The sequence below is a fragment of the Salvelinus sp. IW2-2015 genome, linkage group LG3 (genome assembly GCF_002910315.2).
Source record: "Salvelinus sp. IW2-2015 linkage group LG3, ASM291031v2, whole genome shotgun sequence".
Taxonomy (NCBI): domain Eukaryota; kingdom Metazoa; phylum Chordata; class Actinopteri; order Salmoniformes; family Salmonidae; genus Salvelinus; species Salvelinus sp. IW2-2015.
The window spans coordinates 18,731,539-18,758,282 of record NC_036840.1 but is presented as its reverse complement, the minus strand read 5'-3'; the positions used below and the strand labels follow the sequence as shown (position 1 = coordinate 18,758,282).

General features: G+C 43.1%; 2 protein-coding genes across 2 annotated transcripts in view; both read right to left on the bottom strand.

Annotated features, from left to right (window-relative positions):
* The window catches only part of zgc:109889 (WH2 domain-containing protein), a 76,294-nt gene extending 65,204 nt beyond the window's left edge, over positions 1 to 11,090 (bottom strand). The window contains 1 exon segment of the mRNA XM_023970144.2: positions 10,818 to 11,090. The gene's annotated coding sequence lies outside the window, so the exon portion shown is untranslated.
* Positions 11,091 to 17,094: 6,004 nt separating this feature from the next.
* The window catches only part of htr2cl1 (5-hydroxytryptamine (serotonin) receptor 2C, G protein-coupled-like 1), a 34,844-nt gene continuing 25,194 nt past the window's right edge, over positions 17,095 to 26,744 (bottom strand). The window contains exons 3-6 of the mRNA XM_023976714.1: positions 23,629 to 23,829; positions 20,868 to 21,031; positions 20,192 to 20,548; positions 17,095 to 19,975 (exon numbers count right to left, since the gene is read on the bottom strand). Of these exons, the coding sequence (XP_023832482.1) occupies positions 19,406 to 19,975; positions 20,192 to 20,548; positions 20,868 to 21,031; positions 23,629 to 23,829 (1,292 nt within the window). The 3' untranslated portion in view covers positions 17,095 to 19,405. The remainder of the gene's footprint in view (positions 19,976 to 20,191; positions 20,549 to 20,867; positions 21,032 to 23,628; positions 23,830 to 26,744) is intronic.

The window sequence follows — 26,744 nt, the reverse complement described above, 5'->3', positions numbered from 1 at the left end:
GGATCACAACTTAATTTTAAGAATGTGAAATGTCAGAATAATAGCAGAGAAGGTGATTTATTTAAGCTTTTATTTCTTTCATCACATTCCCAGTGGGTCAGAAGTTTACATACACTCAATTAGTATTTGGTAGCATTGCCTATAAATTGTTTAACTTGGGTCAAACGTTCCAGGTAGCCTTCCACAAGCTTCCCACAATAAGTTGGGTGAATTTTGGCCCATTCCTCCTGACAGAGCTGTTGTAACCGAGTCAGGTTTGTAGTAGGCCTCCTTGCTCGCACACGCTTTTTCAGTTCTGCCCGCAAATTTTCTATGGGATTGAAGTCAGGGCTTGTGATGGCCACTACAATACCTTGACTTTGGTTGTCCTTAAGCCATATTGCCACAACTTGAGGTATGCTTGGGGTCATTGTCCATTTGGAAGARCCATTTGCGACCAAGCTTTAACTTCCTGACTGATGTCTTGAGATGTTGCTTTAATATATKCACATAATTTTCCTCTTCATGAAGTGCACCAGTCCCTCCTGCAGCAAAGCACCTACAAAACATGATGCTGCCACCCCCGTGCTTAACGGTTGAGATGGTGTTCTTCGGCTTGCAAGCTTCCCCCTTTTCCTCCAAACATAACAATGGTCATTATGGCCAAACAGTTCTATTTTTGTTTKATCAGACCAGAGGACATTTCTCCAAAAAGTACAATCTTTGTCCCCATGTGCAGTTGCAAACCGTAGTCTGGCTTTTTTAATGGCGGTTTTGGAGCAGTGGCTTCTTCCTTGCTGAGCGATATAGGACTTGTTTTACTGTGGATATAGATACTTCTGTACCCGTTTCTTCCAGCCTCTTCACAAGGTCCTTTGCTGTTGCTCTGGGATTGATTTGCTATTTTCGCATCAAAGTACATTCATCTCTAGGAGACAGAACGCGTCTCCTTCCTGAGCGGTTTGACGTCTGCGTGGTCCGATGGTGTTTATACTTGCATAGTATTGTTTGTACAGATGAACGTGGTACCTTCAGGCATTTGGAAATTGCTCCCAATGATGAACCAGACTTGTGAAGGTCTACAATTATTTTTCTGTGGTCTTGGCTGATTTCTTTTGATTTCCCATGATGTCAAGGAAAGAGGCGCTGAGTTTGAAGGTATGCCTTGAAATACATCCACAGGTACACCTCCAATTGACTCAAATTATGTCAATTAGCATATCAGAAGCTTCTAAAGCCATGACATCATTCTATAGAATTTTCCAAGCTGTTTAAATGCACAGTCAACTTAGTGTATGTAAACTTCTGACCCACCGCAATTGTGACACAGTCAATTGTTGGAAAAATTGTTGGAAAAGTAGATGTCCTAACCGCCTTGCCAAAACTATAGTTCGTTAACAAGAAATGTGTGGAGTAGTTGAAAAACAAGTTTTCATGACTCCAACCTAAGTGTATGTAAACTTCCAACTTCAACTGTATGGAAAATGTCCCCACAAGGGAGAATTTTCCTTGTTTTACAATCCTTGTGGGGACTTTAGAACACACACACAAGATCTCTCAATACCAGTATACAAGGGAATAGTCACCACAGTCAATAGGTCTAGTGAGAGAGAGATGAACAGAGAGAGTGTGTGTGTGTAACGTGCTATGGTTGTGTGTGCGTAGTTCCCCTCCCTCTGACCCCGACCGTCAGAGACTATTAAATGTGTTGCCCTCAACACAATTGCAACAAGTCATCCATACCCACGTGACACTCCTTCCACTTCACCTAAAAACAGATGCTCTCTGGGACCAGGGCAGAAACTATCCACACACACACATACGCGATGCAAAGAGTTAAACGATATCAGAGAGAGTCAGGCAAACTGAATTTAAGATGTTGTAATGGTTGCCATGTTGGCACCTGATAGAGCCATAGGACATTTTTGAGTTTCTCTCCATAATGATTAAAGTTAAGGTGGGAAAAGGGTCAACTGATCCTAGATCAGCCATATTAGTAATGTGGACTGATGAAGTCATTCTTAGATCATTGTCTAAGGCCAGTTTTTCTCCATAACGGTACAAGTTAAGAATGGCTGTGGATCAGCTTAACAGATGCTAAGCACATATGGATAGAGATAGATGACATGGATCTGAAACAGATCAATAACTCGATTGCTCATTCCATAATCACTTCATTGACTCCACATTTGAATACTAACACAGCCCTTAGCAACGATCACCCGGGCAATGCACAGCCTGATCGATTACTGTGATGACGCGAGTGTGAATATCGCTGAGTTAGTGTGACTGCCCCCAAGCATCCTTGTGTGTGAGCGTGCGTGTGTGCGTGACGGGAGACTGCATGTGTGTATAATTTTAAACAATAACCTGTCTACTTCACTACAGATCCAGTAATGCTTTCCCCTCCATATAAGGCTTTCTGACCTGGCGTGTTGAACTCTGTACAACTCTGACTCTTTTGTTGTGACATTCTTTGTCAGTCGGGGGATGCAAAGTGCAAGCCAGGCCACTCTATTGAATAGTGGCTTTAGTACAGTGGCTGATACATGATACAATAACACAGCAATCAGCTAGCCACATACCAGCCGTAGTGAGGTACTAATACAATCACTAAGTTGGCCCGTCTCGTTGTATAGTTGCTGAGTACAGTGGCGTCAGATGAATGAGTTAATGGATCGCGGGTCTGTAGTGAGGTAAAACAGGTTTTTATTTCAATTTGCACCTGTAATACACTGTTACCTAACATGCACAAATACACTACTGCCTAGCAAAACTGTATCATATCGTACAGCAGCTAACGGATTCAACAGGAGAAGAGTAAAATACTCCTCAAAAGAACTGGCCATGTTTCTTGTCAATTGCCAGCACTCTCTTGAAAAAGAGTTTCAAATCTCAACATACTTCCTGGTTAAACAAAGGTAAAGTACTCCCATTGCCTGTGAGGATACAGTAGCCCACCTATCAGTGTGTCTGCAAAAAAACATGAGCTTTCAGGGCCAGAGTTGAGAGTTCTAGGGTGTTCTAGTCAGAAGTACTAAACTATACAGAATTAGCCCTGGTAAAAATGTAGCACACTAAATAGGGAGTAATAGGGTAAAATGTGTACAACTCTAAAGAAACAGATCAGTTACGGAACACAATAAATACCACAGAGAGCACTTCTGGAATTCTCATCAGAGACATTCTTATTTTAACAGACTGTGCCTGAGACCACAACTCACAGGTTAAACATTCTCTCTGCTACTGCTAAGTTCTGAAGGGGTACAACAGAGTGGTCTGTTTACAAACCAATCTACTCAACAATGCACAAAGTTTGGTTAGATACAAGTAGATGATGTAGCCTATGATATTATGCCGTGTATTTACCTGACTCACTGTTGAGAGAAATTAGGGGTGTGTGAAATGCTAAAATGTGGTGTCCTAATACAAGATTACTAGAGTATGCAAAATAGTTACAGATAGAAAGAGCAAGAGGGAGAGCGAGAGAGCATCAGTAGGCAGTCTGATAAGAACATTGCTGATGGATGAGAAAAAAAAGAAAAAAAAAGACTGTCCAACTCTGACCTCACCTGATCTCCATCCCAGAAATATTGGATCACACACACACGTTTTTCCTATCRTCGTGGGGACCTAAAATGTATTTCCATTCAAAATCCAATTTTCCCTATCCCCTAACCCTAATCTTAACAAGTAAACCTAGCGCAAACCTAAACGTAACTCCTAACCCTTAACCTAACCTCCAACTTTAAAATAGCTGTTGTCCTCATGGGGGCGTGGGAAATGTCCCCACAAGAGAGAATTGTCCATGTTTTACTATCCTTGTGGAGACTTTTGGGGGATTTTAGGTTCCCACGAGGATAGAAGAACAAGAACACACACACACTCACTCTAATTCCCTCTTTTCTGTCCGTATCAGTGTGTTGATTGGCTTCTTTAGAACTGTAGTAGGCCTAACAACACTATAAAACACACYAGCTGTCTATATCTGAACTGCCATCTTTCCTCAGTCACAGGCTGCAATGAGTTTGCATTAGAACTGGCTTGGTATTTTACTCTACTGCTAAATGAACTTGCATAAAATATCACAAATAAGACAGAATGACTGCCACTCAACTAGGGTTGCAAAGGGTCAGAAAGTGTTCGGTGAATTTATGAAAAATTTCCATGGGAAGTTAAGCCCGGGATTTTTGCTCAAAACTCATAAAAAAAACGTTTGCTTATAACACTGAACCTTGTTTGTGGGATACACATACACAAGGCAATTCTAGATATTGTGGCATATTTTGGTTAAACTATCCCCAATTCAATGGAATTGCAACCCTCTGAATGCACAGTGCATTCTTCCATCACACGTACAGCTGATTCTCAAGATCTTGCACACTAATGAGATGCTATTGAGCCCACACTACTACACTGTCTGAGCCAAGGACTACATGCTTTCTGGTAAGTTTTGATTACAATACTGGGTGGGGTGATTTTATATGACATACATCATTTTGTTAACTAGTAAATAGTGGCCTACAGCAAAGTGTGTTTAAATAGTTTCTAACTTGTTAACAATTTCTGCAAGTTAGTTTTTGCTAACATGCGGGTTTTAGCTGGCTTGACGCTGCTAACTGAGGAGTGTTAATTCACCTGTTCACATACATGTTTAATTTTAAAACATGTATCTTACTAAGGAGTTATTTAATCTAACTGCTTAACTATTTATCTGTACATGGAATTGTATTTTTATTTTATTTTTACTCATTGTTTTCCTAATCTTTACAGGAAAATGCCACGGGCACTATCTGATGTGTGGAGACATTTCACTGCAGCTAATGTAGAAGGAAAATCTGTGTACATTTGCAAATACTGTGCCAAATCATATGTGAAGAACGCAACAAAGATGTAGAATCATCTGGCCAAGTGCATAAAGTTCCCTCAGGTTGCTTGTTGTGAGCCACTGACAAAAGTCCCTCTTCTTCTATTCGAGGTGAAAAGTATGAATCAGACACCTTACCAATAGCAACAGCTCAAGGTTTTTTGACGCAATGGAGGAACATAGTCAGAGAAATGCTGATGAATGTATTGCTCGAGCTGTGTATGCAACTGGTTTACCTCTGATGCTCACAGGCAGTGTATAGGAAGAGATTTCTGAATATTCTTCCCCCAGCATACACCCCTCCAACCAGACATGCTTTATCTACTCATTTGCTGGATGCAGAGTTCAACATAGTTCAAGTGAAGGTCAAGCAAATCATAGAGAAAGCAGAGTGTATTGCAATCATCTCTGATGGGTGGTCGAATGTTCGTGGGCAAGGAATAATTAACTACATCATCTCCACCCCTCAACCAGTATTCTACAAGAGCACAGACACAAGGGACAACAGACACACTGGTCTCTATATTGCAGATGAGCTGAAGGCAGTCATCAATGACCGTGGACCACAGAAGGTATTTTCACTGGTGACAGACAACGCTGCGAACACGAAGGCTGCTTGGTCTAAAGTGGAGTCCTACCCTCACATCACACCCATTGGCTGTGCTGCTCATGCATTGAATCTGCTCCTCAAGGACATCATGGCACTGAAAACAATGGAGATTTCCTTGGCTCTCTACAGGAGAGCCAAGGAAATGGTTAGGTATATGAAGGGTCATCAAGTTATAGCAGCAATCTACCTCACCGAGCAAAGTGAGAAGAATAATAGCACCACATTGAAGCTGCCCAGCAGCACCCGTTGGGGTGGTGTTTTCATCATGTTTGACAGTCTCCTGAAGGTGAAGGAGTCTCTCCAAGAAATGGCCATATTAGTCCACCGATATGGACAGCCCCATCAAGAGGATGCTCCTAGATGATGTATTTTGGGAGACAGTGGTAAGTCGCCTGAAACCTATAGAAGTAGCCATTGCACGGATTGAGGGAGACAATGCCATCCTGTCTGATGTTCAGACTCTGCTTGCAGATGTAAGAGAATACATCTGTACTGCCCTGCCCACTTCACTGTTGCTCCAAGCAGAAGAAACTGCAGTTCTGAAACACATCAAAAAGCATTTAGACCTCTGCCTGAAGCCCATACACACCGCAGCGTACATGTTGGACCCCAAGTATGCTGACAATAGCATCCTGTCTGCTGCAGAGATAAACAAGGCCTATGGTGTCATCACTACCGTGTCTCGCCACCTTGGCCTGGATGAGGGCAAGGTTCTTGGCAGTCTGGCGAAGTACACTTCTAAGCAAGGGCTTTGGGATGGAGATACAATATGGCAGTTGTGCCAACATATCTCATCAGCCACCTGGTAAAAGGGACTTTGTGGATCTGAGGCTCTTTCCCCCGTTGCCTCCATCATCCTCCAAATCCAACCAACATCAGCCACCTCAGCGCGCTACTGGTCCTTGTTTGGGAACACGCACACCAAAGCAAGCAACAGGCTGACCAATACAAGGGTTGAAAAATTGGTGGCCATCCGGGCAAATTTGAAGCTTTTTCAACAAGGTTAGAAAGTGACAGTGGAGATGAGGCCTCAGAATCTGATGTTCAAGAGGTGGACATTGAGAATGTCCAGGGAGAAGACATGGAAGCCTGATAACCAAAGCTTTAGTTTCTAGACTGTCTTCCTATCATCTCACAGATGTATGTTGAAAAAGTTTTGGGGAGATGCGACGGATCACTGGGGATCATTCCATATTCCTTTTCTTTTGTTGTTCAGTGAAATCATCCCATGTGAAGAGTCAACTCATTTAATTAAAGTTCAATTCATAACTAAATAATATTATTTTTATTTCTATTGGAAGGATTTAATCATTTGCAATTATGTTTACTTATGATAATGTAGAAGGTTTCTGTCTCCATATGATATGGTAAATATATTCAATGAAAAAAACATCTACATTTAAATGGTATTATTATTAATTTGCATATATTTCCATTAATTCCAATATATTCCCATGGAAAGTTTCCAACTCTGAATATTCCCCAAAATGTGCAACCCTACACCCAACACTACTAAGTTGTTTTCAACTTACAGTAGCTGGGAAACCCAGTCACCAGAACATGGGCCTCTTGACCATATGTGCACCCTGTGCTAACATGTACCCCCTACTGAAAATGCATTGACTTCCACCCCCTTGTAAATGCATTGACTATGAACTTCAGAGTACAATACCTGAGCCACATAATACTACATTTTACTATAGAATACTACAGTACTTACTATAGAGTTCTGTAGTAAATTACAGTATACTTTACTACACACTGTAGTATCACTCAATCATATGTAGTATAGTATAGAATGTTATAGTATACTGTAGAATACTGAACGAAATACTACAGAAATGTCAAAAAAAAAAAAATCTACAGTTCGCAAAAATAATGTCACTTATAGTAAATACTACAGTATTTCATTTGCATATGCCCTTCCCATTCCCCTCCCTCATATCCCAATTTGTGGCACCCATAAGTAAMAAACCTACATGCCAAGTATAGACCATATATTGTGTTCTATACAGTTTATAGAAAAAAAGCAATTGCTCTGAACTCTCCATTCATAACCCAGTCCCACCTACCTTCAGGTTATGGAAAATGTACTATTTTCGTATTTCTTTAGGAGGTTTCCTCAAGGTGAAAGCCCCAACTTTATTGTCAAAGACAACACACACAACAACAAAAAACACTACAGAATACCACATTCTGCAAAATCGCTACAGTAATTTATATAATATATACACTACTCTTTTTTTACTACAGTATTTGTACTATAGTAAACTGTAAATACTACAGTATATGTAGTCCACAAAAACACTACATAGTGAATACTACAGTAAAGTCAGCAAAAACAGGGGCAGTTCCTCTTGCTGCTCCGTATGCAAGTACCATGGTGTTGTAGTGGATGCGCGCTTCGACTGGAAACCAGTAGAATGTGCAGAGGATCGCGGTGACATTGGAGAACTTGGGAAGGTTGAACACCGGGCTACAGTGTTCTGGATAAGTTGCAGGGGTTTGATGGCACAAGCCAGCCAACAGTGAGTTGCTGTAGTCCAGACGGGAGATGACAAGTGCCTGGATTAGGAACTGTGCCGCTTCCTGTGTGAGCGAGACACTGCTTTGATTTTTGCAGAGAACGACAGGGTGTTGTCCAGTGTCATGCCAAGGTTCCTTGCACTCAGGGAGGGGGACACTGGAGTTGTCAACCGTGATGGAGAGGTCTTGGAGGGCAGGCCTTCCCCGGGTGAAAGAACAGCTCCGTCTTGTTGAGGTCAAGCTTGAGCTGGTGGGCCGACATCCAAGCTGAGATATCTGCCAGGCACGCAGAGATGCGTGTCGCCACCTGGGTGTCAGAAGGGGGGGAAGGAGAAAAGTAGTTGAGTGTCATCCGCATAGCAATGACAGGAGAGACCATGTGAGGATATGACAGAGCTGAGTGACTTGGTTTATACAGAGAAGAGGACCTCACTAGAACCGAGATCTGGGGGACACCAGTAGTGAGAGTACGTGGTGCAGACACAGATCCTCTCCACAACACCTGGTAGGACTGGCTTGCCAGGTAGGATGCAATCAAAAAGTGTGCAGAGCCTGAGACACCCAGCCCTGAGAAGGTGCAGAGGAAGATTTGATGGTTCATGGTGTCGAATGCAACGGATTGATCTATGGGGGATGAGAACAGAAGAGAGAGTCAGCTTTGGCAGTGTGGAGAGCCTCCGTGACACAGAGAAGAGCAGTCTAGGTTGAGTGACCCGTCTTGAAGCCTGACTGGTTAGGGTCAAGAAGATTGTTCTGAGAGAAATAGCGAGAGAGTTGCTCAGAGACATCAGGTTTTGGAAAACAAAGAAGAGATACCGGTCTGTCATTTTCAATATCAGAGTGGTGTGTTGGTTTCTTGAGGAGGGGAGCGACTCTGGCAATTCTAAAGTCAGAGGGGATGAGTTGATGAGGGAAGTGAGGAATGGGAGGTCTCCAGAGATGGTCTGGAGAAGGGAGGAGGGGATGGGTTCGAGCGGGAAAGTTGTCYGGCTGCCGGACCTCACTAGTTGCAGAATTTCATCTAGAGAGAGAGGGGAGATATATGTCAAGACGTAGGATAGTTCTGAGTGAGTGGGACCAGTGGACTCAATAGGCTGAGTGAATGAGGAGTGGATGTCGTCAACTTGTTTGACAAAGTCGTCGGCAAAGAGGGGGTGGAGGCTTAAGAAGGTGGAAGAGAGATTCCTAGGGTTAGAGGCAGAAGCTTGAAATTTAGAGTGATATAAAGTGGCTTTACAGGGAATACAGCGGAAGATAAAGTAGAGAGGGAGTGAAAGGATGATAGGTTCTCTGGAAGAGCGTTTCCAATTCACAATCCAACAACAAAAACCCTAGTCATAGCACACCTGAAAAGGGAAGCTATCTATAATAATAAACTTTTGTCATAGCTTTCGAATAGGACCAAGAGTTTTACCTGACCAGGTCATGAGATCTGGGGCCTGGAGTTTTTCCTTAAAAGACATGAATTTTGCCACACCATTTTTGAACCTGTTGTTCCACCTCTGCTGAGGTGTCGGACTAGACGATAGTTGCTATCCCTTTGAGCGCTGCGATTGGTTTCCCAAAATTCTGGGGTAGGGCTTAGCAAAGGGTCAATTGTTTAATAACTGTCTTCAACTGTTACAAGGCTAATACTGTAACCAAATATAACCTAGTGAGCACAAGCCATTGAAAATAAGCCTTTTCAACATCTTTTGAAACAAAAAGGCATATTTTCAACATCTTGTGCTCATAGTGAAGGATATCCTCTAACAATTCAGATCTTTGAGTCCCAGTTCAAGCGCTCTCTCTGCAGGTTTACAAAATGTCTACCAATTTAATGAGATAATATCAAGCCGTTTTGAAGCCCTTTCACTCACACAAATGACATTATCATGAACCTATAACTACAAAAATCAGGCGTCCTTTCCCACTTAATAAGCTTTATCTCCCTAATCTCTTGAAAAGGTTATTCAAGCTGTGCCACAGGAGAAGCCACCAGCAAAACAGTGGTTAAATGTTACAAAGCACTAGTTAGTCTACACAACAATAAAAACATMAATAGAACAACAAGGTACCCACAAAAACAACATTCTACAACAGAATGTTTGACACATTGTGAAACTTTATTTGGACAGCATGAGATAACTGCAGCAGTGGCCGGTCTGGTAAAGGTTGTTGACAGTCAGTCAGGCTCTACCGAGAATAATCTGTTACACTAAACCCTTGAACCAAGCTGGTGATACACTACTAGTGTAGCCTATGCCCCTACTGGCACCTACTCCCCGAACGAGTACCTGTGCTTGAATAATTATTCAGGGAATACTAATCTAGTCTGTTCTAGACTTCAACCATGGCCACTTGTTTTGGACAGGCGTGCGGGCAGGACGGCAGGCTGTCAAATCCACTGTACTGTAGTAGCCTAAACTAAAGTCAATATCTTAGGATATAGGCCTATATAACGTCAATACTTGTTACCACGCACAATAATACATCAATTCAGAAAGAAATAATCTGAACAGTTCCGTGTCATGAGCTGTAACGGTAAAATAACAATCAATTCAATAGGGAAACAGAACATGTCTGCCAATCAAATTATACTCGGTTTCGGATTCCGATCTGCTTTTTGAAATTCAGTGCATGATGAATCGGCCACAAATGTTAACATTTTCTCACGGATAAATACTTACAGCGCTACTGATACAAGGCAGGCAATCTGAATGACACACCCATGCTTACGAATGCATGTCGACAAACGTGCTATTTCACTATTGTTGCTAATTTACCGTTAGACCATTGCTACACCGTCTGCTACCACAAGCAAAGCGGATTTTAAATCACCAGGTTTTAGCCTACCTGCCTGTGCGCCGCTTCAAGTTCTCTTTTCTTCTTTTTAATTTTTCACTCCGTCTTTTTCAGCCCTGTCTGCATTTCCACGGGTCCATAACAGTGGTGGCACAGCCGCCCGATTGACTGCTGATGGGAGAAACAGGGGGGAATGGATGGAGGAGAAGAGTGTAGGAAGAAGCCTGTGAAATCAGGAAATCTGGGTCCCCAGCTCGTGCGCCGCATGTGTGGCGTTACCAAGGCAGCGTCGACTCAGCCTGTACTGCGAGCTGCATCAGATTCCAGAGACCTGTTAGTGCGCATGCGTGTCACTGAAAACCAAGATGAGCGGAGACTTGACTGACCGATCGACCCCTTGTTAATAGCCTCGAGCGAGTTAACAGAGATGAGCACCTGACCAACTGAGCTAATTGACCAGTTCAACGATTGCCTAAATTTAACACACCTGGTCTTCCAGGACGGTTAAATAAAAAAATATGAAGTGCTTGCGGCACTCCACGACCAGGGTTGCATACCCCTGCGACTATTTTTTTATTTCACCTTTATTTAACCAGCTAGGCTAGTTGAGAACAAGTTCTCATTTGCAACTGCGACCCGGCCAAGATAAAGCAAAGCAGTTCGACACATACAACAACACAGAGTTACACATGGAGTAAACAAACATACAATCAATAATACAGTAGAAAAAATATATATACAGCATGTGCAAATGAGGTAGGATAAGAGAGGTAAGGCAAAAAATAGGCCATGGTGACGAAGTAATTACAATATAGCAATTAAACACTGGAATGGTAGAATGTGCAGAAGATGAATGTGCAAGTAGATATACTGGGGTGCAAAGGAGCAGATAAATAATGAAATACAGTATGGGGATGAGGTAGATTGGATGGGCTATTTACAGATGAGCTATGTACAGGTGCAGTGATCTGTGAGGTGCTCTGATAGCTGGTGCTTAAAGCTAGTGAGGGAGGTAAGAGTCTCCAGCTTTTGTGATTTTTGCAGTTCGTTCCAGTCATTGGCAGCAGAGAACTGGAAGGAGAAGTGGCCAAAGGAAGAATTGGCTTTGCGGGTGACCAGTGAGATATACCTGCTGGAGCGTGTGCTACGGGTGGGTGCTGCTATGGTGACCAGTGAGCTGAGATAAGGCAGTGCTTTACCTAGCAYAGACTTYTAGATGACCTGGAGCCAGTGGGTRTGYCGACGAYTATGAAGCGAGGGCCAGCCAACGAGAGCGTACAGGTCGCAGTGGTGGGTAGTATATGCGGCTTTGGTGACAAAACGGATGGCACTGTGATAGACTGCATCCAATTTGTTGAGTAGAGTGTTGGAGGCTATTTTGTAAATGACATTGCCGAAGTCGAGGATTGGTAGGATGGTCAGTTTTACGAGGGTATGTTTGGCAGCATGAGTGAAGGATGCTTTGTTGCGAAATAGGAAGCCGATTCTAGATTTAATTTTGAATTGGAGATGTTTAATGTGAGTCTGGAAGGAGAGTTGACAGTCTAACCAGACACCTAGATATTTGTAGTTGTCCACATATTCTAAGTCAGAACRGTCCAACAGGCCCTCCGATTTGACACACTGAACTCAATCAGAGAAGTAGTTGGTGAACCAGGCGAGGCAATCATTTGAGAAACCAAGGCTGTTGAGTCTGCCAATAAGAATGTTGTGATTGACAGATTCGAAAGCCTTAGCCAGGTTGATGAATACGGCTGCTGTCTCTTATCGATGGCGGTTATGATATTGTTTAGGACCTTGAGCGTGGCTGAGGTGCACCCATGACCAGCTCGGAAACCAGATTGCATAGCGGAGAAGGTACGGTGGGATTTAAAATGGTCGGTAATCTGTTTGTTAACTTGGCTTTCTAAGACCTTAGAAAGGCAGGGTAGAATAGATATAGGGCTGTAGCAGTTTTGGTCTAGAGTGTTTCCCCCTTTGAAGAGGGGGATGACCGCGGCAGCTTTCCAATCTTTGGGAATCTCAGACAATACGAAAGAGAGGTTGAACAGGCTAGTAGTAGGGGTTGCAACAATTTCGACAGATCATTTTAGAAAGAGAGGGTCCAGATTGTCTAGCCCGGCTGATTTGTAGGGTTCCAGATTTTGCAGCTCTTTCAGAACATCAGCTATCTGGATTTGGGTGAAGGAGAAGTGCGGGAGGTTTCGGTGAGTTGCTGTGGGGAGCGCAGGGCTATTGACCAGGGTAGGGGTAACCAGGTGGAAAGCATGGCCAGCTGTAGAAAAATGCTTATTGAAATTATCAATTATAGTGGATTTATCGGTGGTGACAGTGTTTCCTAGCCTCAGTGCAGTGGGCAGCTGGGAGGAGGTGCTCTTATTCTCCATGGACTTTACAGTGTCCCAGAACTTTTTTTAGTTTGTGCCACAGGATGCAATAGCATTGTATTGGATGCTATACCATTGCGTAGCAGACAGCAGCCTATAGTTCCTAAGCAGCCTATAGGTCCTAAGCCTATAAACTTCAGACAGGGTCCGCTCAGAACGAATCAGTTAGATGGGCATTTGATTTCCATAGGGGGGCAAAACCTCATATGTGTGTACACTAATTAATGGGTGTTATAGTGAAGACCATAGGCAGTGTGTGAGTTTCACGTTTGGGGAAGCAATTTATCCTACCATTTCTACCGATCTGCTTGCACATTATCAGTTTCATTTAAATAATATTGTTTTCGTTTCTCAAAATCATTGTCATAGTTAATCATGAAAATCTGAATTAAAATGATAAAATCTAAAAGTAAAAATTCAGCTGACACAAGAGCACCAGCCTCTGCCATATGGACAAATTGATACACTGGGATCCATTGGCGGCTAAATAAATGAGTGCATGGAATTCAGTAATAGCCTATAGGCCAATGCAGCAGTAGGCCTATAACTTCCGTTGTCAACTAAGTAAAATGCATAGGCCTAAACAGGCAAATAAAAACAGGAGGCCTAGAAAATATCCTGATGAAAATGTAGATTCTTTCAATGGCATTCATCTCTCTACTCTGCCGGTCTGCCTCCCTTTCTACAGTATCTGTCATGAATTGAGCCATCACTAATGAAGTGCAATACTGTATCAAATCAATTAACTGGGTCTCACCTGAAGCTGTTGCTAGCTAACTTGCAACATTGTGTCAACTAGCCTATTCCAGGCCCTAAGTTTCCAGGCCAGTGGGCTCTGGACAGACAGCTGTTTTTGTGCAAGGGAGAAACGGTCAGGTATTTCACAACGTCTCCACAGGACATATGGAACAATCAGATAATTATATTTTGCTCTTTCACACAGGATTGGTGATTATCGAGGCTGGGAGAGTGTTGGAAAGATTTTTTCAAATATTGTGAGGAACTATTTWAATTTTGTAATGGATGTTTCAAAAATACTTTGTTGACTTACTGTGTGAGGTGAAGAAAAAATGACTGAAAAGCTCAGCTTATTAGTGATGGATGTAGTGAGCTAACACAATCAGAAATCAGACATCCCCAAATAGGCACTTTCCTACATTTGCATGCAGCAGGCCAGGTAGGTAGGCCTACTTCTATGCGTGCTCAGGCGTTCGTGCACCCTCAACATTATCAGGATAGAGAAACCAGACACATGCTCATTGCTCACAGGGAGCACTCCAAACAAAAGACCATGAAAGAATTGACACATTTCATAAATTATGGTTATGAAATATAACAAAACTTGTTTCTCACAAGTGTAGCAGGTTGTGAACTCTGCAAACATCACTTGAATATAATTGCTTTAAATCAGCCTGCACATGAGGGCTCTCTCACAGTCTTTCTCTCTTAATCAATTCCATTCAAATTGTGTCCAAAATTGATAGATCCTCTCAGGCTCTGTCAGGTTGGATGGGGAAAGTTGCTGCACAGCTATTTTCAGATCTCTCCAGAGATGTTCAATCGGGTTCAAGTCCGGGCTCTGGCTGGGCCATTCAAGGACATTCAGAGACTTGTCCCGAGCCTACTCCTGCGTTGTCTTGGATGTGTGCTTAGGGTGGTTGTCCTGTTGGAAGGTGAACTTTCACCCCAGTCGGAGGTCCTGAGCGCTCTGGAGCAGATTTTCATTAAGGATCTCTCTGTACTTTGCGCCGTTCATCTTTGCCTCGATCCTGACTAGTCTCCCTGCCGCTGAAAAACATCCCCACAGCATGATGCTGCTGCCACCTTGCTTCACCGTAGGGATGGTGCCAGGTTTCCTCCAGACGTGATGCTTGGCATTCAGGCCAAAGAGTTCAATCTTGGTTTCATCAGACCAAAGAATCTTGTTTCTCATGGTCTGAGAGTCTTTAGGTGCCTTTTGGCAAACTCCAAACGGACTGTAATGTGCCTTTTACTGAGGAGTGGCTTCCGTCTGGCCACTCTACCATAACGGCCTGATTGGTGGAGTGCTGCAGAGATGGTTGTTCTTGTTGGAAGGTTCTCCCATCTCCAGAGGAATTCTGGAGCTCTGCCAGAGTGACCATCGGGTTTTGGTCACCTCCCTGACCAAGGCCCTTCTCCCCCGATTGCTCAGTTTGGCCGGGCAGCCAGCTCTAGGAAGAGTCTTGGTGGTTCCAAACTTCTTCCATTTAAAAGTGATGGAGGCCACTGTTCTTGGGGGATCTTCAATGCTGCAGACATTTGTTGGTGCCCTTCCCCAGATCTGTGCCTCAACACAATTCTCTCTCAGAGCTCTACACACAATTCCTTCGACCTCATGGCTTTGTTTTTGCTCTGACATGCACTATCAACTGTGGGAACTTGTATAGACAGGTGTGTGCCTTTCCAAATCATGTCCAATTAATTGAATTTACCACAGGTGGACTCCAATCAAGTTGTAGATACATCTCAAGGATGATCAATGGAAACAGGATGCACCTAAGCTCAATTTCGGGTCTCATAGCAAAGGGTCTGAATASTTATATAAAGATATTTCTGTTAAATGTTTTTTTTTTATAAATTTGCTAATATTTCATAAAACCTATTTTCGCTGTGTCATTATGGGGTAGATTGCTGAGGATTTAAAAAAATTATGTAATCCATTTTAGAATAAGGCTTTAACGTAACAAAATTAGGAAAAGGTCAAGGGGTCTGAATAATTTCTGAAGGCACTGTATATCATAGGCTATGTAGGCCTATTGGATAACAGCACCATCATTTGGGATTTTTGGGGTTTGGGATCATAAAATGTCTTCAATGTAGGGCTCATTAGGCTCATGTAGCATCAGACTTGATTTTTCACGCTGATCAAAGCTCTAATCAAATCCAGTCATATTTATATGCTTTATATGCTTCAGAATGACAATCTGATTTTGGCGGGAAATACAGGGTTACCTGGGAGAAAAGTGATTTATTCTGGGGATCGAAGGTTTCTAAAATACTGGGAAAATATTGAACCCTATTAGTCACACTCCCTCCCCTTCTTCTTGTCTCATCTTGTTAAATTATACTCGAGACTTATTATCTTCACACATATTTTAGATGCTTTTCACTGACAGATGCAACTCAATAATCACTAGGCCTATTGCCACACAAATTGTGGGCTTCCCGAATAGGGATAGGCCTATGTGCTTGTGATTTGAAACAATGTACAGCTATTTTTTTTAAAGAAGCTAATGATCCTCTGTGGCTAAGGCATTCTCTCTGGTGAAYTATTTTGAACAATTTTCTTTAGACATGAGTAATTAGTATGATAATCCATACTCTTATTTTTTCAAACAGTATCAGATACATGGTCTAAACATACTGAGAAATAGGGTTTCTCTCGCTTCTTTCTGTCGGGGCGCTTCTATGTCAAGTAAATCAATATTTCAATATTTTATTTGGAGGGGCAAGGAGGTAACGTAGGCGGGCCAGGCCCRCCTAAGTCCCGCCCGTAAATGCCTGCCCTTGCTTTAGTAAGCCGTTGTTCCTTTACATCGCCACAGAGTGGAGCTAATGCCTCATATTTGGAACATAGGGCTGGACTGTAAAGGATTGGAATTGGAACAATGCTGCTCTCTTCGGGCTCTTCAAGCGAAGTGCAGAGGCCTCCTCTGTTCCTAGCCCATTGTCACGTCGATAATGAATCATTGCATGAACCATTTTCTCCTATATGAGAACACGCACTGCCTATATTGTGGGACCCACATACAATAAACATACTGTAACTAACTTTCAAAGGCACTAACAAGTTTAGTCTGGCGTCAATCAAACAAACAATAATTCAAAAGGGAGACTTCACTCAATGACACTACACATTTTATAATAGCATACACATGGTCTATAATTATCCTTTAACTAATGTTCAAAAGCCACAAACAGTTGTTTAAGCATAGATTTATCTGAAATCTGTCTYTTGCTGTCTTTGATGCTGACAACAGGAAAGCTTAACAGTAGGCTCCATCCATCCATCCTTCATCTATCCATCCATCAAGCAGAAGGGAGACATTGTGCACAGATTAGAATTACGTTTTAATAAGAAATAAATAGCAGCATCACACAGAAGAAAACAACACTGTCTTGTGGATGATTGAAATTGTCAAAACATGAGAAGTGTCATTGACAAACATTCACAAGTAAATGGTATGAAAACCGGTGATTGATTGATTGATTGTAATGGAATGGAATAATAACACAAAATATCTTTAGCTATGGACCAGGGCATTATGCTGCGTTTATGACAAGTGGGAAACTTGGAAAATACTACTTGTACTGTAAACTGGGAGCAACAGGTTGTGTGCATTTTCATGCTTTGAACTCATTGAGAATGCCGAATGGCGAATGGTAAACAAGCTGCGTCAACCATAAACTAAAAGTACAGCTATCATGCTCGTAAACAAATTACAGTGTTCAAAAACCATATAAATAGAATACATTATGTTTCCTATTTGCATTTAACTGCTACAAATGCTGTTATCAAGGTGATTTCCTTAGTAGGTGACAACAGAGCTCAGCATGTGGGAGATGTCGTGGGCACAGGGATGATAGATGACTATCCTACTAGTAATTACGAGTTGGAGGGGGGTTCAACTGGATTTTTCCCAGTTGTATGCTCATAGTTAAGAGATGTCATAAACCCAGCATTAGCGTGGCTTGCTAACGCTGAGAAGGGAAAGCTCAGTGCTAGCAAGAAGCACTAATGCCCTGGACCAGAAACAGCTATATTCTACACACACACACAGTTATGGCRAACAAGTTTAAAATAAATTGTTTAGGATACCTCTTGGCTTCGCTCCTCAATCGGAACGCAAACTGATTTCGGATCAGGCGCCCGTCCTCTCTGCAGTACTTTTCATTATTTTAGTTTAATGTTTTTGTCAGACTTTATGTCAAACATGTCAATGGGCCTGCAGCAACCCACCTTTTCAACCCAAAATTCTTATTTTCAAAGTCTTTTCAACGTTATCATTTTGTCTGATAAAAGCTCCAACATTACTAGCGATCGCTTAGGCCTTCTGTTCGATCTTCCTTATGGAAGAGAGAACTTGACATAGTGAGTGAGTTGATACGTTTTTGACCTTTGAACTTTGACCTGTGTAGAGGGGTCAGAGGTTGTCATATATACATTCATTCAGGTGCTCTGGTGTTTTGGTTGTGGTTGTTGCAGCGTTTGATTATGGGTTGTAGGAATAATATGGGTTGTAGGTCGGAGTGGGATATACTGTATAGGCCTGAAGGATTACTGTACATTTGGTTTGTTCTATGATAGGGTTATAGACTATGGTTATGGTTGAGTTATGGTCATAGCTATGGTTGTAAAGATGTAAAGATGACAGAAGGGGGATTATCTTCTTGTGAAGTTAGGTTGGCTGTGTGAGACAAAAGCATGCACACACTGCAGCCCTTCGGGACCTGCATTGCTGTTCATCCTTAACTTGACTGTTTTCTGATCTTCTCAAAGAATGCTGTGTGAATCTGAGTGAGGTAATACATTAGGATGTGTGAGAGAGATCCACTGTACACAGTGTTTCCAACCCCTTCATTCACCGACCCTCTTGAAAATGGTTTATTTCATGCATTCATACAGGCACCACAAGGTGGAGCTGTGACACTATCACTGGGGCTATATTGTGTTCAGTTACATTCCTCTCTCCATTCAACATTATTAGTCTACCTATTAACTATTATTGGCCTTTTTATACACGCCTGCAGAGCTGGATTCAGACCTGTTGTATTCTTATGTAGTGTCCTAACCAGTTTTAACATGGTGCTGAACTGTTACTAAAATCCATAATACAGTTGTATATTTTAAGTCTTGAGTCTCTCTCTGTTCAGCCTTGTTCATGGCTTCTTCTTCTGTGGGTTTCTAGATTGAAGCAGTACTTTTCTATTACATCCAGGTCAAGATGAGTCCTTCCCATAGAGTTGGATAGAAGGCTCTTGTGCCACAATGCCACCTTTAACATGGACAGTGTCACTGAGGGCTTCCCATTGTACAGATAAGAGATGGGCTTTCTAGTATCTCTATGGTTCTTGGCCCTGTGCTCTGTGGATGTGTCCACTGTCTCTCTATAAGACAAACCCAGTATTGTCCCCCTCTCTTGCACGCATCACAAAAGATGTCCATTCTGTCCATCCATCGTCACCCAATGAGACGCAGCGCTGGCGTAATTCAATTAACCAATCAACCAATCAGACGCTGCTGGTGCGCTCCACCTGGGCGTGGCAGAAGCTGTCGACGGAAAGCTTCAGCTCCGACATTCCGGGTTTTAATTCCGACATTATCCCGGGACATTCCATCTCCATCCCCATCCTGCCATCTGTGGGGTCGTCAGGTTCCATCCCTCTGATCATCCCATTCCCATCTACCCGGCCCCCTCCACCACCATTCCGACAGTTACTATTCCGGTCCACACTTCCCATCTTCCCATTCCCACCATTATGTCCAAATATGGGCACGATGGCATGTGACGTACACGGCACCGTCGTAACTGCAAGCGACTTACTACTAACTCCGGCGTTTGGCCCTGTGTTATACTGACAACGTATATAGCTGGAAAACGCCCTTCTATATGTCTTATTAAACAAGGTATACACTAAAGGGTTAACTCCGGAGGATATATATCCCACCCATACGAAGACGTTGAGGAGCTCGGCTAATAGCGGCTCATTGCATGTACCCTGGCAGAGGACGTATGTGACATTGGTGATGAAGAAAGGACACCACATGATCAGGAAGAGGAAGAACACAATCCCCAGCACCTAGAGAATAGGACAGATAATATAGAACACATTAGAACAAATTAGATTAGAGAACACAATCCTCAGAACCTAGAACAGAGTAGAATAGACAACATAGAACAAGATTAGTGTGGAGTATAAACGGTTATGGAATGCAATAGAACAGAATGGAAAATAATGAAATGGAAGAGACGAGAACAGAAAAGAAGATCATAGTTGTGTAAAGTTGGTCCTCACCTTGGAGGCCCGCCTCTCATTCTTGATGGCCTGCATCATCCCCCGTCTCCCGATACTGTCCCGTGGATCATGCCCCGTCGGCGAGCTCAGCTGGGATGCCACCTCGGAACTTGGAATTATGCTAATGTACTCTGAGGGGGAGGTGTTTAGGAGGCTGGTCTGCCGGACATGCTCTGCCCCTTTCTGGCAGCTCAGACTCCCTTGTCTTCTAGGAGGAGGAGCCTCAATGTTTATGGGTGGGACTTGGAAGTTTAGGGCCGGGGATCGGTGGTTTGAGGGAGTGGGCGGCGGGTGTAGTGGCTGATGGGAGGGAGTCTTCCCCTCGTAGAGGAAGACGGTTGCCTGGCGCTGGAGGACCTGGAGAAAGACAGACAGGATGTGATATTACAGCGGTCTAATTTTGTCCTACTGTTCTTATGTCTTATGTCTGTGTTTGCTGTGTGTATGAGCCACATGCCTTTTAAGCCAAAGACACATCTCCATTCCTATCAAAAAGGGAGCAAATCAAAACATGCCAACACCATCTTAGTGGTTGTAGCCGACAAAGTTGGCCCTGTGTTATATTTCCTCTCTGACAGACCAATGAGATTCAATCAGAGGCGGGACAAATACATGGCTAGCCAATCAAAAGACAGAACATCAAATGGCTATCCAATTAAAACATTCTCTGACAGACCTGTACGGTTAGGTAGTAGGACACCACCATGATGACCAATGGGATGAAGAAGGCCACGAACGAGCCAATCAGCATGAAGTGCTCCTCGTTGAGGACACAGCTTCCGTCAACAAACACCTTGTCCTTGTTATGGAGGCCGATGACCGGGATAGGCATTGACACTCCTAGTAGAAGGAGAGAGAGAAAGAGCGAGTGGTTAGAGAAGAAGAGAGAGAGATTAGAGAGAGACCGTTAAAGACATTGTCCTTGTAAAGGCTGATGACCGGGATAGGCTTGGACACTCCTAAGATAGAGGGAGAGAAAGAAAGAGAGGGATGAGATAGTAGGGAAGGAGGGAGGGGAGAGAAAAAAGATTAGGGATAAGAGAAAGAAAAGGAGAGACAGATGAAGACGTTGTRCTTGTTGTGGATGCTGATTACTGTTATAGGCATGGACACTCCTGAGAGAAGGAGAGAGATAAATAGAAGGATGTGGCGAGGAGAGACATGAAGAAATTGTCCTTGTTGTGAAGGCCGATGACTAGGAAAGGTATGGATGAAAAAATAGAAAGAGAGAGAAAATAGGGATGAAAGAAGGAAATAAAGAGAGGAGTGGGACGGAGGAGAGGGATCAAGACTGTTTTTGTTGTGCAGACCTAATAAGCTTTAATTAAATGTAGAGAGACGGATGAAAGAAGAATACAGAGGGTTGAGAGAGAGAAGTGAGAGAAAGAGAGATAGAAAAAGGATAGAGAGAGAGACAAAAAGGTAAAGAGAGAGCGAGAGAGACAGAGAGACACATAGACAAAGACAGATAAAATAGTAATTCCACGCATCCCTCTAATCCAGGGGTGTTAAACTTATTTTTCCCCCAGGGGCTGTATTCAGTCTTCAATGAGGTCCGTCAATATGTGCATTTTAGCTTTCATTTCTGTGATTATTAATGAGCTTGACACAGTCAAGAAACTGCATGAATTTGGAAAGTACTCAGACCCCTTGACTTTTTCCGCATTTTGTTCCGTTACAAAAACCAACCCATGAGGTTGAAGGAATTGTCTGTAGAGCTCCGAGACAGGATTGGGTCGAGGCACAGATTTTCTGCAGCATTGAAGGTCCCCAAGAACACAGTGACCTCATTCTTCAATGGAATAAGTTTGGAACCACCAAGACTCTTCCTAGAGCTGGCCGCCCTGCCAAACTGAGCAATCGGGCCTTGGTCAGGGAGGTGACCAAGAACCTGATGGTCACTCTGACAGAGCTCATGAGTTCCTCAGTGGACATGGGAGAACCTTCCATAAGGACAACCATCTCTGCAGCACTCCAATCACAAATCAGGCCATTATGGTAGAGTGGCCAGACAGAAGCCACTCCTCAACATAAGGCCCATGACAGCCCGCTTGGAATTAGCCAAAAGGCACCTAAAATACTCTCAGACCATGAGAAACAAAATTCTCAGGTCTGATGAAACCAAGATTGAACTCTTTGGCCTAAATGCCAAGTGACACGTCTGGAAGAAACCTGGCACCATCCCAACGGTAAGGCATGGTGGTGGCAGCATCATGCTGTGGGGATGTTTTTCAGCAGCAGGGTCTGGGAAACTAGTCAGGATCAAGAGAAATATGAACAGAGCAAAGTACAGAGAGATCCTTGATAAAAACCTGCTCCAGTGCACTCAGGACCTCAGACTGCCGCAAAGGGTCACCTTCCAACAGGACAATGACCCTAAGCACACAGCCAAGACAACGTAGGAGTGACTTCGGAACAAGTCTCTGAATGTCCTTGAGTAGCCCAGCCAGAACCCGGACTTGAACCCGATTGAACTTCTCTGGAGAGACCTAAAAATAGCTGTGCAGCGACGCTCCCCATCCAAACTGACAGAGCTTGAGAGGATCTGCAGAGAAGAATGGGAGAACCTTCCCAAATACAGGTGTGCCAAGCTTGTAGCATCATATCGAAGGAGACTCAAGGCTGTAATCGCTGCCAACCACAGTTCACAATACCCTGGCAAGCTGTGAGAATACTTGATGGATGATGGAAGCAGCGTGTTGTTTTTATTTCTTTTCTTTTAAGCCTTGCCCAAACCATAGCGCTAACCTTAACCACTCGGAATTAATGCCTGAACTGTTAACCTTTGAGTTGTTTCTGTTTTAAGCCTGTAACCACGCGGAATTAACCCTGTAACCACGCGGAATTATAGCATCCAAAAATAGACGTTCATCCATCATACTTCGAATTTCGCGATTGGACTACCTCGGACCATGTCATCTGTTTAACCACACACACGCACGCACGCGCACACGCACACACACACACACACACACACACACACACACACACACACACACACACACACACACACACACAACACACACACACACACATCACACACACACACACACTGAGGCACACACACACTGAGGCACACACACAACCTGACCTTTCACCCTGTCATCTGGCTGTCTACCAGATCCATTGACTTGACTTATCTATCCCATCCTCAAAGAGAGAAAGAGAGAGAGACAGATAGAGAGAGAGAGAAGGAGAGAGAATCATGTCTGTGTCAGTCTCACACAGTTTTGGTATACCACCACGCTTTACAACGAGAGAGGGAGGGAGAGAGAGATGGAGGGATAAACAGCTAAATAGCCAAGAGGTCTAGATGAGTAGGCAGAAAGAGGAAATAACAAAGTCTCCGTCTGCCTCTATTCATCAACATTTCCTAAAGGAGTACTCTGTGCGTGTGTGTGGGTGTGATGCATGCACCCATATATCCCCTTACCTACCTATAGATATAGTCCACACAGCTGCTATCTTCAACATAGCTTTAGTTCTGGAGTTGAAACGGCTGTGCTCTATAGGATTTCTTATGGCCACGTATCGATCCAGAGATATAGCACACAAGTGCATTATACTGGCTGTAGAGAAGAGAACATCCAGGTAGATCCAGATAGGACACAATGCACTGGGCAGGGGCCACGCATAGTCTGGAAGAGGAAGGGGGGGGGGGGGGGGAGAAAGTCAGGTTAGATACAGTGCCTTCGGAAAATATTCAGACCCTTTGACTTTTTCCTTTTTTTTTTTACTTTACGGCCTTATTCTGAAATGGATTCAAACAAAAACGAATTACTCAGCAATCTAAACACAATACCCGATAATGACAAAGCCGAAAACAGGTTTTTAGAAATGTTTTCAAATTTATTAAAAATAAAAAACAGAAATACCTTATTTACATAAGTATTCAGACACTTTGCTATGAGACTCAAAATTGAGCTCAGGTCCATCCTGTTTCCATTGATCATACCTGAGATATTTCTACAACTTGATTGGAGTCCACCTGTGGTAAATTCAATTGATTGGACATGATTTGAAAATAAATACACCTGTCTATATAAGGACCAACAGTTGACAGTGCATGTCAGAGCAAACACCAAGCCATGAGGTCGAAGGAATTGTCCGTAGAGCTCCGAGACAGGATTGGTATGAGGCACAGATCTGGGGAAGGGTACGAAAACATTTCTGCAGCATTGAAGGTCCCCAAGAACACAGTGGACTCCATCATTCTTAAATGGAAGAAGTTTGGAACCAACAAGACTCTTCCTAGAGCTGGCTGCCCGGCCAAACTGAGCAATCGGAGAGAAGAGCCTTGGTCAGGGAGGTGACCAAGAACCCGATGGTCACTCTGACAGAGCTCTAGAGTTCCTCTGCGGAGATGGGAGAACCTTCCAGAAGGACAACCATCTCTGTAGCACTCCAACATTCAGGCCTTTATGGTAAAGTGGCCAGATGGAAGGCACTCCTCAGTAAAAGGTACATGACAGCCCACTTGGAGTTTGCCAAAAGCCACATAAAGACTCTCAGAACATGAGAAACAAGATTCTCTGGTTTGATGAAACCAAGATTGAACTCGTTGGCCTGAATGCCAAGTGTCACGTCTGGAGGAAACCTGGCACGGTGAAGCATGGTGGTGGCAGCACCATGCTGTGGGGATGTTTTAAAGCAGCAGGGACTGGGAGACTAGTCAGGATCGAGGCAAAGATGAACGGAGCAAAGTACAGAGAGATCCTTGATGAAAACCTGCTCCAGAGCACTCAGGACCTCAGACTGGCACAAAGGTTCACCTTCCAACAGGACAACGACCCTAAGCTCACATCCAAGACAACGCAGGAGTGGCTTCGGGACAAGTCTCTGAATGTCCTTGAGTGGCCTAGCCAGAGCCGATCGAACATCTCTGGAGAGACTTGAAAATAGCTGTGCAGCAACACTCCCAATCCAACCTGACAGAGCTTGAGAGGATCTGCAGAGAAGAATGAGAGAAACTCCCCAAATACAGGTGTGCCAAGCTTATATACCCAAGAAGACTCAAGGCTGTAATCGCTGCCAAAGGTGCTTCAACAAAGTACTGAGTAAAGGGTCTGAATACTTTATATTAATTAGCCCAAAATTCTGAACCTGTTTCTGCTTTGTCATTATAGGTTATTGTGTGTAGATTGATGAGGGAAAAAAACGATGTAATCAATTTTAGAATAAGGCTGTAACCTAAAAAAATCTGGGAAAAGGGGTCTGAATACTTTCCGAAGGCACTGTAGTTATGACATTTTCAGGGCTGATGTGGAACACAGAGATTATTCAAATTAAAGCAGTATGAAATGAATATGCAATATTATGCAAAGTATGCACTTAATATGCAAATGAGGCAGTGCTGAAAACATAGTAAAAAAAACATAATTTAAGGTAAGGTGATGTTATTAACACATCTTCATGTTTTATGTAAAACAGAGTTTGTAAAAATTTGAAACAAGTTATGAAATTAGAAAACAAGTTGTATACTACTTTATGCTAATTAAATACATAATAATATGCTAATTATTCTGTACAGCATGTTAAACCAATATATTTAAAATCAGAGGGTCATATTGTTAACATAATTGATGTTTTATGCAGAACTGGGAGCCGCACACACACACCAGGGGTGGTAAGAATAATTGGGATTACATGATAATGAACAAAAAGCAGGGTTACTATTCAATAACCCAACTGATTAGGCCTAGAGTGCCAAATAATATGCCTGTGCCTGTGCCCATGCCACCTGCATGCACACACACACACACACACACACACAGCGCCCCCACCAACACACACACACACCACATGACACACATAGAATGAGTATACCAAACATTAGGAACACCTTCCTAATATTGAGTTGCACCCCCCTCTTTTGCCCTCAGAACAGCCTCAATTCGTTAAGGCATGAACTCTACAAGGTGTCTAAAGCATTTCARAGGACTCCTGCTTTTAGTGTCTGTGTGTCCTTGTGTGGTTTTACTGTGTATTTATTGTGATGCATGTATTGGCTGGTGCATTTCCCTTTTGGGGAGTAAATGGGCTATCAGGTTTTACTGTTTTACTAGCTATCTTTTACATTAAGTGGTCACTTTCTGCGGTTTCTCCCCAGGTAGTAGTTTAGTAGTGGTGGGATTACTGTTCTTGGTTCATCCCAGATTGCCCGTTACGTGATAAAACATGCATTCTTACAGTTATCTATGAATGAGTTCTGTCATCTTTCATTCTCGCTGTAACAGATGTTAAGGTTAGGCAATATTTTAAGAGCATTCTATTGCATTCGGATAGTAGTAATCAAGTTAATGTGCGTTACAATGTCTACTTCTACATTGTGTGTTTGCAAAGCATCTCTGCTAGTCATTTTATCTGAGCGTGACTCATATCTACCATCATCGTGCTTGGCCCAAATTCTATGGACCGCTTCATGTGCTGTCCAGCAGCCCGATATCTTTTTCTAATCGGATGGTCCCGTGTGGCTCAGTTGGTAGAGCATGGCACTTGCAACGCCAGGGTTGTGGGTTCATTCCCCACGGGGGGACCAGGATGAATATGTATG